Here is a 14,892-nt window from a genome sequence, read left to right on the forward strand (position 1 = left end):
GCGGCCCGCCGGTCCCACGGCCTCGGCGCGCCCACACAAACACGGTCATAAGCACACACGCACAATACACACACAAGGCACGCTACGTTCTACTAATTCATAGCACAATTCTATTACAACACATCTTCACTGGTGTTTTCAGCTGCTCTTTCGATACAGCCGAACGCTGTCCAACCGAGCGGTGTGAGCACTGCCACTGGCTCTCCGGTCGTACCAAGAACAGTATCCAGTGGCACGAAGAGGGGCATCGTATCGGCGCTGATTCCTATCAGCAGATCGACCCCACGACTTCTTGACATCTCCGGGAATTGGATGTGTCGCAGATGCGCCCACTTCTTCTTAGCGTCGTTCCAGTTTATGCCCACAGATGCTCCGTCTAAACTGGGTATGACGAACACGTTCAGAGCGGCTTCATAACTGCTGTGCAGGCTGGATAACTTCACAGAACCTGCTTTCATAGTGACGTCTTGTGTGCCGGTCACCGTTCCCAGCTCAAACTTTTGGCTCGTTCCATTGAATTCGATCTCGGATGCAGCTGCTTTACTGATGAATGATGCGTCAGAACATGGGTCCAGTAGCGCGTTGAGGGTAACCGAACGGCCGTTGTGGTGCACGCGCACTGGAACTGTCTGGAATGCGGTCGCTTCTTTTCCTGGTGGTGATCTGGAGGCTGCCGTATTGTAGGTTATTCCGGAGCTTTGTGTGTTCCCGCTACTGCTACTGCTGGTGGTGTTTGGCGTGTTGCGCGATGGCTGACATCCACTGCTGTGAGCTCCTTCTTGGCGGTATTGTGACCAGCTCAACTGTCCGCTCTGTTCTAGTTGACCTTGCTGAGGTAGATGGCTCGTAGTCTGACGGTTCTGACTTGTGTTCTCCGTCTGTCGGTGCTGCTCTTTCAGCCGTCCTCTCTGTTCCAGTTGCTTATCTTGTCGCAGACTGGCATGCAGTAAGGTGTGGTGGCTTCCTCCACACCCCTCTAACTGACATCCAGGAAACCGGTGGCATCTTATTCCACGATGTTGTCCGGCGAGACATCTAAAACAGATTCTTGTCTGCTTACAGAACTCGTATCTTTTGCCCACTGTCCAGCTCTGAAAAACAGCACAGCTCTCCAAGGCGTGATCAGCTTGACAAACCATGCAGTTTGTATCTGACGGCGGACTGAAGGACTGCCGCACTGCTGGCTGATGTTGATTCTGGGTCTTCACTCGGAATGTCTTCCTTTGCTGATGTCGAGTGTTTGGCATGCTGCTCGTGGTTTGTGTCATTTGCTTTGCTCTTTTCTCGAATAGCGCTTCATCTGTCAGCCACTCGGCGAATGACTCGAAGTTGTCTTCTCTGTGCTCAGTGCTTAGCCATCTGTTGTAGTTCTTCACGTAGAAATGATGGAGCTTCTCTACAACAAGTAAGTAGTATGCAGACGTGTTTGTGAGATCTGACACGCATCCACTTTCCTTTAAGTTTGTCACTAAACTTGTCACTCTGTCAGAGAATTCTTCTAGCCGCTTGGTTTCATCCACTTGAATCGGCCGCGTGCGTCTTATTGAATCAAGCTCGTTTCGGATTTTGAACATTTTTCCACCGTATTTCTTGTCTAACTCTTCTTTCGCCTTTGCATATCCCGTTTCTGTGGGTCTGTACCTTTCTACAATTCTCAGAGGCTCTCCCGCGAGATAGTTTTTCATGTAAATCATCTTGAACTTATGTTGTTTTAATGTCATTTTTCCCAGGAAATTAGTTATGTATGGTCACTTTTCGGATTATTCTCTGGGATAATAATATCTAACTCACAAGTCCATATATTTCGGATGATATTGCTCACCCTTGGTCACTGGACAAAATAAAAACCACTGGACAAAACCAAGATTTTTATTTTGTCCAGTGACCAAGGGTGAGCAATATCATCCGAAATATATGGACTTGTGAGTTAGATATTATTATCCCAGAGAATAATCCGAAAAGTGACCATACATAATCTTGAACTTAGCCGGTATTTTCTCGCTGTCGACGAATGCATTAAACATCTCCGACCAGTCACTAAACTGCATCTGATCCCCACTGAAGACTGGCAGCTCAGGCTTTTTCAAACCAGGAATCGTGCACGCTTCTACTTTCTCAACTTCTTTCACTGAACCACTGGAGCTGTGCGAATCTGAACGATCTGTGTTCTCTGATATCTTTTGGCGAATGTATTTATTTGCTAGCGAGACCGAATCAGCGATGTCATTCTCTAGAGCTTCATAATTCTTCCACAGAGGTCCTGATCGCACAGATGAGCCGTCTTCTGAGTTATCTTCATCTTGCATAGTTTCTAATATGTCCAACAACTGTGTCGTTAGCTCTCCCAGCTTGGCAATCAGTGCTTGTATGACTGAGATTGATGCGTTTCCCTCTATGAGCATAGCATGTAATTCACACTCGTCGTTACGTATCTGCGTCACTAACTTTTGCTTTCGCCTATACAAACTATGAGGCACACTGGCTTCCATCATTGATTCCTCAGGGTTTACAGAAGTGTTGCTGGTATTGTTCATTTCTTCACCTCCGGTCTTCTTACTTCTCTGTCTTTTTCCCGGCATTGCTTCATCCGTGTTCACTGGCACCAAATGTTCGGATAGTCTTAATGGTTATTTCCTCGCGTTGTGTTACGCTTAGCTTTTTAACTTAATGCTTTATTTATCTTAACTTCGCTTAACTTTCTTAAAACAACTTAATGGCCTCGTTCTCATTTTTCTATATATTTTCTTCACCCTCGTTCTCTCGTCTTGCCCGACCTCAATACGTTAATCATCACAAAACATATGTGCACGGGACATGTGTGATAAAAGAACCTCTGTAACACGCGCATTTCAATTTTCTCCCCTTGAATTATAATGGGGAGGTCGCAAAATTGACCTGACCTTAGGTCATCGATATCAAAATTCTGAGATATACATTTTGTACATGCTATTGCTCTTAGCAATCGCTGAAAGTTTCAAAGCGATCGGTCACTCGGTGTAGCTATGGCAGACATTGAAACTTTTTATGAGGTGAGGTCACTTCAAGTGACCTGGTGACCTGACCTTGAATGACCTTGGTCTGAAATTTTAACAACATGTGTAGAATTGATGCATGATAAGGTGTACCAAAAAAAAGGCGGCGCTCCGCGCCGCCGTTTTTGAAATATTCGCGAAAAAACACAAGAGAGGTGTTTAAACACCCCCAGCAGGGCGCGGGCTAATCTCTGAAAGTTTCAAAGCGATCGGTCACTCGGTGTAGCTTTAGCAGACATTGAAACTTTCGATGTAGTGAGGTCACTTGAACTGATCTGGTGAGCTGACGTTAAGTGACCTGGGTCTGAAATTTTCACAACGTATGTAGAACAGATGTATGATAAGGTGTGCCAAAGACGTTTGAGGGACTTCTGGTACGCCGATCTGCTTTTTCAACAGCTGTTTGCCGAGTTTGCTGGCATTGAAAGTATGCTACTTTTTGTGGCATACTTTGAGAAACAGCTTGGCATACATCAATTTTTTTGTATGATAATGTTACAAATTTAATGACTTCATCGATGCAACGTATGATAAAAACATGCCACGGGCTACGCAAAAAGTTTTAGAGGTCATAATGGTTATTTCTTGCTGGATATATAGGGTATCGTGTGTCAGGGCTTATATTGAAATTAAACCCCAGAACAGCTATTTTTATAAGGCTTATCTCATCGTGGCATCACTGCGATTAAAATCACCCCATCATGCAGAAACACAACAGGGAATTCCCTTTTTCATTCGCATTCCCGATTACATTAGAGTTTTTCACTTCCAAAAAAAAAACGACAGTTCACATTGTATTTTGATAACACAAAAGGCCAAAAGCGTTTCAAATCTTTATCACCGTGATTATTACACCGTGCTCTTTATACAGCGTTTTACCGAAGAGAAAGTAAATAGCTGGCGAGGGCGAGAGGAAGAAATGAAGTCCAGTCTAGCAACGCCTTGATTGACATGCCCAGCATGTTGCATCACAAGTCACAACGCTTCATTACATTCGTTTTCGTCGCCCACTTTTACTATTTCTTTGCAGTATCCATATGCTGTCCAATGTCCATATTTCTCTTGTGTTGTGGCCAAATGATTCAATTTATCACCGGCTTCCCGCTTCCGTTTAGGTTCAGAGAATGATTCCGAAATATTCTCCATATTTGAAGTCGTCGGTAGACCCTTCGATTATTTAAAAACTTGATTCAGGTAATATTTCAGATAACTTGTCGGCTAGTTGGCCGTGCTCCTTGCTACCATCAGTGATCGGTAGTTAGATAGGTGCCTCAAGTAATGCCATTTCTTGTTCGGCTTTATTTATATTTGCTCTAAACCACTCCAGAATTGCGTAGAAGATGTGAACAAATATTAAAGCAATATTTAATGAGAAGTAACTTGGAAGAAAAAATTAATATCAATTCAAAATCCAATAAAACCCACACACGCCAGTAACTTCAACTGTGCTGCGCGGCTTGCTGCCGATTGTTTACATTTTGGCTTTGGAATGTCATGCTCCGAGCAAAAATCAAGAGCATTATTAGCAATATTTTCTTAGGCACTTCCTCTTGTATGATCAGCAAATTTAATTTTTATTAGCGTAGCCAGATTTTTTTTTCATAATGTTGTATGTATATCTGAGCATTTAAGCTCGTCGACTTTAAATACGGAAAAATATACATAGTGAATGCATGTCCCCGACAAGCTGTATGCATGCGCGCCGGTGGCTCTCAAACTACGTAAAGCGGGCGTAGTGAATATATTCCTGCGGTGAAACAGAATAGTATTGTCGTCGTACTTTGTCGGTGTACTTTTCCAAAGTACACCAAGAATATATTCACTTGGTGAAATCGGGCCAGGGTCGGCAGCATCTGCCTTTGTTTCAGATAAGGATGCCCTCCACTCTTCAGCATATCAAAAGATACTTTTCCCACGTCATTGCCACCCTCTTCGTGTCACAAGTGCCTTTATCAGTTGTGGTGTCGCCTCGCACTGCTCAGCTTTATGGCTGCCGCACCTCTTAACTTCCTGCCTCCTCTACAGATTTTCGAGGCGCCCCTTTCCATAGCTTTAGGGTGCAGCTGCCCCCCTTGCCCCCCTGCTTCCGCCGCCACTGAGAAGGCGACCTCGGGAATAGCTGCTACCAGGACGTCATCCACTTGATAGCGAATTCCATTGACGCGGCAGCTCTTCATAACGGGAGATGCCTTTCCAGCATCGGCATATACTCGCTCTTCCAACAACAAAATATCTTTTGTATGCATGAAGGTGGTCTGCCCAAGCTTTTTTGCCAGATGCAGCTGATGACGTTTCGCCATTGAAAGGCACGGGTTCATTCGATTTTGAGAGCTTTTTAGTGCGCTCTTCAACTCCTGGTGTTTATTTTCAAAGCGAAGGGTCCATAGGAATCTCAAAGGTCCATGGCGACGGATTTCTTCGACATAATGCAACATATAGTGAAAGTTTGGGCGCATGCCGAAGCATCCAGGATATATCTCAACAAGAGATTCAAGCCAATCTTCCACATCTGTCTGAAGATGTATCAGCTCCGCATCTGTCAGGGTTGGAGCACAACAGTAGAAAACTATGTCCCGCAAGCGAATAAACGCATCCCACTCTGGACACTCTGAGGGGATTGTGTCCCCAATCATCAGTGGCAGCAAACGAATCAACGTGAAGCATTCGCTTGCAGTCAGTTTTATCAACACACCAGTTCCGACAGACGCCATTTGCGGTGGATTTTTATCCGTACTACGGTGATATGGAAAATTTCTCAGCACCTCATTCAGAGTCGTCACGGACAACACTTTGTACTTCCGAATGAGTGACGTCAATGTCCACCTAATCACTAGGGGCCCCACGCCTTCAAGAATATCGTGGCCAATGTCAGGCGGCTGCCGGTCAATGATGTGAAATGATGGGAGATCGTTCAGAACGCAGTGCTCTTTCAAACCGTATAACTGATGAAGACCCTGTCCTGCCTCAGAGTTTTGCAGTGCCGCCACCTGGGAATCATATTCAGATTGAGTTATTCTTTTGCAAGCGGATGATCTGAAGGTCGATTTCATGTCTGATGCACTAATGGTGCAAAAACGGCAGATCCTATTGCCTCCAGAAAAACATTCATTGAAGCGACCCAAGAAATGCTGAGCCAAGTTGTCAGCAATCAGGAACCGAACTGTACCTCTGAAGACTTGCACTGAATCACCGGTACCTACCGATACTCCTTCAGTACCAAATGAATTTAGATCTTGCATCAGTGGTTCTATGACTTTTTCAAACGTATGCTTTTTCAGAAGAGAACACTTCACCAAAAGGACCAGGAAGATATGCTGCAACCGTCCAGATGGTAGGTCAGGCAGTGCAAAGTAAAATGCACCTACTTTTGATTTTGAGGCCTTTGTTCCCAAGGGATTTGCAATCCCGATTTCATTGAAGTACAAGCTGAGACACACTTCTTCATTGATGTCAGAATGAAGAGTGCCATCACGGAATGATCTATAGCAGTGTCCATCCGCAGCACTGGGACTATGTTTTACCACATGAGACCGAACACTCTCATGGGAAAGTATCGCAGACAACTGCTCCAGTAGAGGCACATACTGGTAACTTTCACCGCCACTTAGTTTCACAGTGCGCGGCTTAACCAGCACTCTGTTCATTCTCATGTATTTTTCTCGTTTGTGTGGTGTTTGAAGGTCCCGAAATGTTTTTATTGTTGGCAGGTTGTCAATGCAGATATCACCACCAGCATGGGATAGTGCCGCAGCCTGCTCTCGGCATGCTCTGGCAGCAAAACGTGCAACTGCACTTGCAACATCAGAACACACCTTTTCCGATGCGCCTTTCATGTTCAAGTCAATAAGAAAATCCATTGCTTCATCTTCTATGCCATGGCTTGGTTCAGTCTGGACCTCAGATGCATCATTGCCCACAGCTGTATTATCCACAACTGTGGTACCTTCCCTGTCCTCTGTTGTCTCCACACAAGATTCAGCTGTCTCAAGGCTTGACGGTCCATCGCCCATACACGCCACTGGCTGGTTTGGGCAACTTACGGCCCCTTCAGTTTCAGAAGTATCTTTCTCTGCCTCACGCAGCCGATGAACATTGATGTGCCTCCTCCAGTTGGTAACGTTTTGAAATGTTTTATCACAAAACATACAAGCCACATGAAAGTTTGCCTCATTCTGGTGGCTTCTGAGATGTTTTGTGTACATAAACAAGTCATAAAAATTAGTGCCAGGGCAGACGGGGCATTGCAATTCAACTACATCCAGGCTGAGTTTCCCCTGGAATGGAAAAAGAATACATGCATATTTTGAGGTGGATGTGGGGTGCTAAGGGACAGGGAAGAAAAAATTAAAAATAATATCTAAATATAATTTCATTAAGTTTTCTTTCAGTAGGCATGTAAAACACCAAATTCCACATAAAATGCTGGCAAGTTCATGCTTTTATCTTTAACACATCTTAAGTTATAACGAATCCATGACAGATGTAAAATGACGATAATAACTCAAGTTTATTGTACAAGACAAAGCTTTCGATACATAAAGTATCTTGATCACTGTCAATGAGATGTAGAATATTTGAAAATTCACAAATAACAAAAACCGACGCAAGTCGTTGCATTTCTTTCTTCCTAACATGTGACATTCACCCTATGACACTTTCACTGCTAATTTTGCTGCTATGCTAGACCATGTAATAAACCCGTTTCTTGTGTTGAACGTATTTCTTGACATGATATGAGCCGCTTCGAGACATTTTCGTTTTCGTTTCTTCATATTTCGTTCCAATATTTTGGTATCGTCCCACTTCGGCAGGTGCTGGCATTCTTCTATGTGTAGTACGATCGCATTGGAAGTCCGGTGAAATTTGACATCGCTCTTATGTTCCTGTAATCGCGTTTTTAATCCCCTTCCTGTCTCGCCTACGTAAGTCTTATAACACCCCGAACAAGGCACTTCGTAAACAATGCTCTTCTCGGAGCCTTCGTTTTTCTCTTTTCTTTCTAATATGTTCTTGATTTTCTGTCCTGAGTTCGTAGCAATCCGCACACCCATGCTCTCTAGTTGTTTTGAGATGGCATTCGCTTCTCTTGAATAGGGAATCGTTATCCATCTATCAGGCTTGTCTGTACGCTTCTTCGTTTGTCCTCTCTTCTTTTTCTTGACGATTTCTTCTGCTTTTTTCCTCTGCTGTATCAGAAAACCCTTTGGGTACTTCAATCTTTCAAAGGTCTCGTATATGTGCTGAAGTTCTTCTTGTAAGTAGTCATCATCACAAATCCTAAACGCTCTAAGGAAAAAGCCAATAACTATACCACTTTTCACCCTGTCTGCATGAGCCGAATAAAAATGCACGTAATCTTCCTTATTGGTAGGCTTTCTGAAAACTTTAAATTTGAAGTTGCTGTCTGTCCTCAAGATGGAAGTGTCTAAAAATGGCAGCTGGGCGTTCTGTTCCTTCTCCAATGTAAACTGTATCTTTGGGTTGACAGCATTCAAGAGGTTCAGTTTTTCGTCCAAGTCCATGTCTTGCGGTACCACTACCAAAACATCATCCACGTACCGCATCCATTCTGAATCAGGGCCGATTATATCTAGAAGTCGTGACCGTTCTAAATCTTCCATATAGAGACACGCGCCAATGGAGCTCAGCGGTGACCCCATGGCTAACCCACTGTGTTGAACGTATTCTGATTTGTTAAACTTGAAACATCCAAACCGCATGCATAATGTCACCATCTGCATGTACTGCAGATGGTGAACTCAGGACAGAAAATCAAGAACATATTAGAAAGAAAAGAGAAAAACGAAGGCTCCGAGAAGAGCATTGTTTACGAAGTGCCTTGTTCGGGGTGTTATAAGACTTACGTAGGCGAGACAGGAAGGGGATTAAAAACGCGATTACAGGAACATAAGAGCGATGTCAAATTTCACCGGACTTCCAATGCGATCGTACTACACATAGAAGAATGCCAGCACCTGCCGAAGTGGGACGATACCAAAATATTGGAACGAAATATGAAGAAACGAAAACGAAAATGTCTCGAAGCGGCTCATATCATGTCAAGAAATACGTTCAATACAAGAAACGGGTTTATTACATGGTCTAGCATAGCAGCAAAATTAGCAGTGAAAGTGTCATAGGGTGAATGTCATATGTTAGGAAGAAAGAAATGCAACGACTTGCGTCGGTTTTTGTTATTTGTGAATTTTCAAATATTCTACATCTCATTGACAGTGATCAAGATACTTTATGTATCGAAAGCTTTGTCTTGTACAATAAACTTGAGTTATTATCGTCATTTTACATCTTAAGTTATATAACAAAACATCTCAACACTCTTTTACAATGATGGGTCAATGGAGACTGATGTAGGTAAATGTGATGTCATCATAAAAAGGCTAAAACAAAGAGGGCAACATAATGACAAGTGACTAGCTTCAAGGTGGGTTTTTATTGATGACAGAAGGGTACTTTTTGGTTCTGTTTACCTTATTATTAGCACATTTTCCAGAAGCGTAAACTGCATTACACGTAATTGGCTAAAAAGGTCATTAGTGGTGAATGAACCTGACTTGTTTTGTGACAGAATATGCAAAACATTTCAATAAATAAATTGTGTGCCCTTCCACACCCCTATTGTGGGCATTTGATGACCATTTCTTGGAAGAATATAGGTGTCCCTTAACACCCCACATTGGGGTGCTAAAGGACAGTGATGAAAAACAATAAAAAATAATATGCAGGTATAAATCTTAAAAACTTTAATGTGGCAGGCATGTAAAGCCCCAAATTCCACATAAAATGCTGACAATTTGATGCTTCTATCTCCAACCCTTCTTGAGTTATATAACAAAAACACCTCAAAACTGTCCCTTAACACCCCGTTTTAAGGTATTTTATAAGTTGCATATTAACCAAAACACTAATAAAACTAAGTTCCCTGTCACTGGAAATTTGCATCACTAGCATCCACCAAAAAAAATGTCAGGCCAAATTGTGATGCCAACACTAAATCCGCACTGCCGTTGGGGAAACTACGAGGCGCCAAACTAAAAGTTGATCAGCCAATCAACGGCTGGAGTGGGCGGGGAGATGCCCACATTATCATATGGTAATAAAATCAGAAAACTTCATATTATATACCATTTGTCTTTTCCATACATCCTGACATTCAAATGAAAAATAAGGCATAAAAACGTTTTTTAACCACACAAGGCCTACACTCACTCAGTGCACGATTACCTGGTGGTTCTAAATCACTGAGTTGCAATACAAAGTAAATAATTCTCTGTGCGCCTTCCGGAAGAAAGACGGAGGCCTGCGCCCGATCGCCGTCGGCAGTGTCTACCGCCGCCTACCAGCACGCATCGCCGCCCGCTTTGCAGCTGACCTGCTGGGTCCGGAACTGAGACATGTTCAACTCGGCGTCGGCACGCCACTCGGCTGTGAGGCCGCAGTACACGCAACAAGAAACTATACAAAAAGTTCACCAGATCAAACAGAAGCAACACGAGTGCTGTTGTTGTTGTTGTTGTTGGTCCCTCCGTCTCACAGCTGAGACGTAGCCGTCAGGCTCTGTAGGGACCTGTGGGCGGCCCCCAGGGCCGCCACGATGGCGCCGCTCCGCACCTCTTCCAGGTCGGGGTTGATGGATCCCAGCAGTCGGTGTCGGGTGGCCATCAGGGCCGGGCAGCGCAGGAGGACATGCTGGGGGGTGTCCGCCTCCTCCCGGCAGACGGGGCAGAGCGCAGCCCTGCAGTGTTGATCGTCACACTGCTCGCACCCCCGGGAGGGCGCCAGCCCAACTCTGTGGCGACACTGTGTAGAGCTGGTCCAGTGGCCGGCGCGGAGCTGGTGTACGTCCACCGCCGCCGACCGGTCTCCGCCGGCCACGGCCGGCGGGAGGCGGTCCCCGGTCAGTCGGCGGAACCAGCCGGCCGGCCAGGCTCGGATGGTCCGGGCCCTCGCCACTCTGGCGGCGGCCCGGTGGGCCGTCTGGACGTCGATGGGGGCTTGGTCCTGGGCGAGATTGCTGGCCTCCTTGGCGGTCGAGTCCGCTCTCTCATTCCCCTCCAGTCCGCAGTGCGAGGGCACCCATTGCAGGTGGACCAAACTAGGGTCGCAACTCATTCGCAACACTCGCAAATAACTTTTGATAGAGGCATGCTGGAGCGATGAAAACGCCTTAGATGTGTTCAGCTCGACGATACGGATCGACTGATATGCAACATGACCCTTTCCGGTCAGGTCATGACCTTGACCTGAGGTCAAATTTTCAAGTTGACCTTTCAAGGTCAAGTTATAGTTCATTCGATGCGTCTTGACGAGAGGAACACGATGCCGGTGAAAGTAAGCTCGTACAAGGCTTGGGTCAAACGTTATCGCAGAAAAACTGTTTCCGAAAAAATCGGCTATTTTTGCAGTTTTTGCCCCCTGCAGGCAAAACCGTTGACGTCAGGTCAAATTTGAAAAAATTACTCAGAAAGGACGTTAAAAGGGCTATCGAATGCGCTTTTCCGCGGCGCTGTAACTCTATTGGTTACCGAGTTATGCGTTGGCTTCTTGGAAATTTTCGACATTCGACCTGGAAATCGGCGAAATTTTGCCTTCAATGACCTCTGGTGACCTGACCTTTGACCTGACCAAAAAATTGACCGAAGTGATTTCGTCATTATTTTTGACGCTCTTTCGAACGCCGCCTTCTGCGTATCGCTACGTGGCCCAGGAGCCGAGTTACAAGGGGGGGGGGGGGTGTTCAAACACACCCCCCCCCCCCCCCAGCAGGGCGTGGAAATCCAGGACCCCCAGCCGGGCGCGGGTTAAGAATTCATCGAGTGTCGTTTCACATGAGGGCCGTCAGCAATCTTGTCCATTGAAAATCTTGTTCAATATAGTTCATTTAAAAAGTAAAGGAGAACAAAATTTGAACATTCAGCTCAGGAGTATTTCACGACGGCCATCTAGTACACATTTTGTGCAGATTAGGTGCACATTTGGTGCAGATTTGTTCAAATTAGATGGGCATTTGCCAGGAAGCCCTTCGTAAAAACGGTTATTTTCCGCTCGTTTCCAGTCTTTTTGTGATTGTTAACGTTCAAACATGTGAAATGATGATGGTCCCATGCATTATAGTGGGTGTCAAGGTCACGTGAAGGTCAGATCAAGGTCTTTGACCTTTGATGACCTTAGTTCACTTCTTCTGGGTTCATATATTCTTTACGCTAGTTTTTGGAGCTGATTTCGAATTTAGCACCCATTTGAACATTTAAGAAGTAATTCTGGCGCCTTCGTACCATGTCACGAGGCTGTCAGTGGTGGTTGACACCTACTATGGACAGCTAGCAAGACGCCTACTGGTTGACCTGACCTGACCCGACCTGACCCAAAAACATCAAGACATCATCGGTGATCAAAGCTAACATGAAATTCGTGATCAGCGCACCGAAAAACCTCGTAACAAGCTAACTCTCCAAAGTTTTAACAGGTCCCGATTTTCCCGACTTCTTAGTCACTGACCTGACCTGGAAAGTCAACCAATAACCTAGCCCCGCCATGTGCGTTTGCAGCTAGCAAAACACCAATAAGGGCGAGAGTTAACCCTCGCCCGCATATGCCATTTTCCCATCCTAGAACGCACATGGGGGGGTTGCCACCCCCTCGCGCCATTTCGTTCCTGTTGGAGATAGAGCTTCGCGGTAAAGACCAAAAAGATTCTTTGGGAAAAAACGAATCCAATGATACCCAGTTTTACCTTTTCAGGTCAGTCATTGACCTTCCAGGTCAGTTCAAACTAAAAAATGTTGCTGTTTTGGGTCACCGTTGTATAAGTGCGCTCTTTGTCACACTACCCGACCAGATTTTTGCTGCTGAGGTCATTTCAGGTCAAGTTAGGTCAAGGTCAATGATATGTGTTTGTATGTCTGTGTGTGTCTGTGTGTGTACCGGTTGTTTATGTGTCCAATGTCCATATTACATGAAATCATGATCTGAGAAGCTTTCACCAAGAATGCAGTCAAAAAAACTTCACGAAAAGTAAATTCAGCTTGCCTAAAACGCAATTATTTTAGATGACCTAGGTTGACCTTGACCCTGACCTTGACATCTGTACATCGTCGAAAAACATGTTCCATGATAGGTGGGAGGTAAGACTGGCAAAAAGGCCGAAATCAAGGTGTCAAAAGCTCACAAGGCCCATAGCCAACGCAAGATGTTGAGAATTGGCCATGTGGGTCATGACATGACCTGAAAAACAAGGTCATATCTCCGAAACCAAAAACCACAAAAACTTGAAATTTTTAGTGAACATCAAGAAAGGATAGAGGAGCAGCTATACCAAAAATCAGGCTTCTAGCTCTAAAAATGTTGAGTGCAGAGCAGAAAGACTACCTGGGAGAGTGGCAAGTGGCAACCCCCCCCCATGTGCCCCCTGTGAAACGAGACTCGATGATTTCTTAAACTCCCTAGTTATTTTGTAACAACCCTAGGTTCGTTGCATACTAACTAGGGAGGTTGCAACGACCCTAGTTTCGTTACAACGTCCCGGAACGAGCAGTTATTTTGTAACGTCCTAGGGTCGTTGCAAACAAACTGATCGTTCAGGGAGGTTACAACCACCCTAGGGTCGTTGCAAACTAACTGAAATCGCATACTCCCTGTAACGTATATATTTTTTTTGCATAGAATAACAAAGGTTGTTAAAGGTTGTGTCTATCGAGCAACGTATATTTTACCGTTTCGAATTGGCATGGATGCTCATTTCATGGGAATAAAATGTCCGAAGCCTGAGATCGTTTCCTATTTCGTGCTGAATATATATTCATCAAGATCAAGGTGTAAGCACACACTGCTCGGCACCAGCCGGGCCTGAATCAGTCATGAGCCGGCCGCGCCGTCACCGCTGTGGCCGGGAGCACGTATCGGCCGGATCGCGCGACACTGTCAGCCCACTGTCACTGACACCTGCCCCTGCGGCGGCACGGGCGATAGGCATCGACCGACACTCTAACACACTAGCCATCACACATACTGGCTCGAGTAAATCAACTAGGCAGGCATGCAGGTGGGCTGATAAACGATGAAATTACATAGGCGTAGGAACAGGGGGGCCGGGGGGGCCATGCCCCCCACTTTCGGATGTGGGGGGCCAGCAATGTTAACTGCCCCCCCCCCACTTTTTGCTGACTTTGGTGTCTGTCTGTACCTACCACCCGGTACCCTTAACACCACAACTTGGCGACTGTTCAGCTTGCCCGTTAATGAAGATTCCCTTTTGTTTCTACAGCGTTATTGATCGCAATTTCCTTCACTCAATGAATGAAACCATATCAGCGACAAAACTGTAAATCCTGGTGGCAGCATTTTGTTGAATACGAGGCAGGGCAGCGAGCACTGAAAAGGTATAATACAATACTGGCACGGTGCCAGAGAATGCGTATGCAAACGACCAACGCTTGACTGGATCTGCTTGGGGTCTCGGCTCGGCATAGTTCGTCAAGGGCGCAGTAGCTTGGGTCCAGGGTGACAATGCCCCCCCCCCCCCTGCCTCGGTTCAAACAGGCTAGGGGCCAGCCATGTCTGTATCTGCCCCTCTCCCTTCCACTTTCAGTGCAGTGGCGGTCGCAGAGGGGGGATGAATCAGGGACATGCCGTTCCCCTTCCAAAGGTAAATCAGGGGGCCATCATATCATTCATTTGTCCCCTCCCCCCGACAGCCAATGGGCCCCCATGGGTGTATGGGGCTCTGGCCCTTATTCGATTGTCACGAGACTCAAGAAACTCACGCCAGCTATTAACCTGCGCCCCGCTGGGGGTCCTGGATTTCCACGCCCTGTTTGGGGGGGGGGAGGGGTGTTTGAACACC

At 45.7% G+C, this 14,892-nt stretch overlaps 1 protein-coding gene across 1 annotated transcript; it reads right to left on the reverse strand.

Moving 5' to 3' along the window:
* Window positions 1-376: 376 nt before the first annotated feature.
* LOC122392535 lies at window positions 377-2,304 on the reverse strand. Its single transcript, XM_043387502.1, has 3 exons — window positions 1,977-2,304; window positions 599-1,694; window positions 377-381 (listed from the first exon to the last, which is right to left on the reverse strand). Exons 1-3 carry the CDS (start codon window positions 2,046-2,048, stop codon window positions 377-379), a joined length of 1,173 nt encoding a protein of 390 aa, XP_043243437.1. The 5' UTR covers window positions 2,049-2,304.
* Window positions 2,305-14,892: the final 12,588 nt, after the last annotated feature.

The sequence above is a fragment of the Amphibalanus amphitrite genome, unplaced genomic scaffold (assembly GCF_019059575.1).
Source record: "Amphibalanus amphitrite isolate SeventyFive unplaced genomic scaffold, NRLGWU_Aamphi_draft 000023F_arrow, whole genome shotgun sequence".
Classification (NCBI taxonomy): Eukaryota; Metazoa; Arthropoda; class Thecostraca; order Balanomorpha; family Balanidae; genus Amphibalanus; species Amphibalanus amphitrite.

Excerpts from the sequence above, each read along its gene's own strand:
- LOC122392535 (XM_043387502.1), bottom strand. The coding sequence starts at position 2,048 with ATGCAGTTTAGTGACTGGTCGGAGATGTTTAATGCATTCGTCGACAGC. Across the intron at positions 1,695-1,976 it reads AAATACCGGCTAAGTTCAAG|ATGATTTACATGAAAAACTA; the intron begins ATTATGTATGGT and ends CATAAGTTCAAG.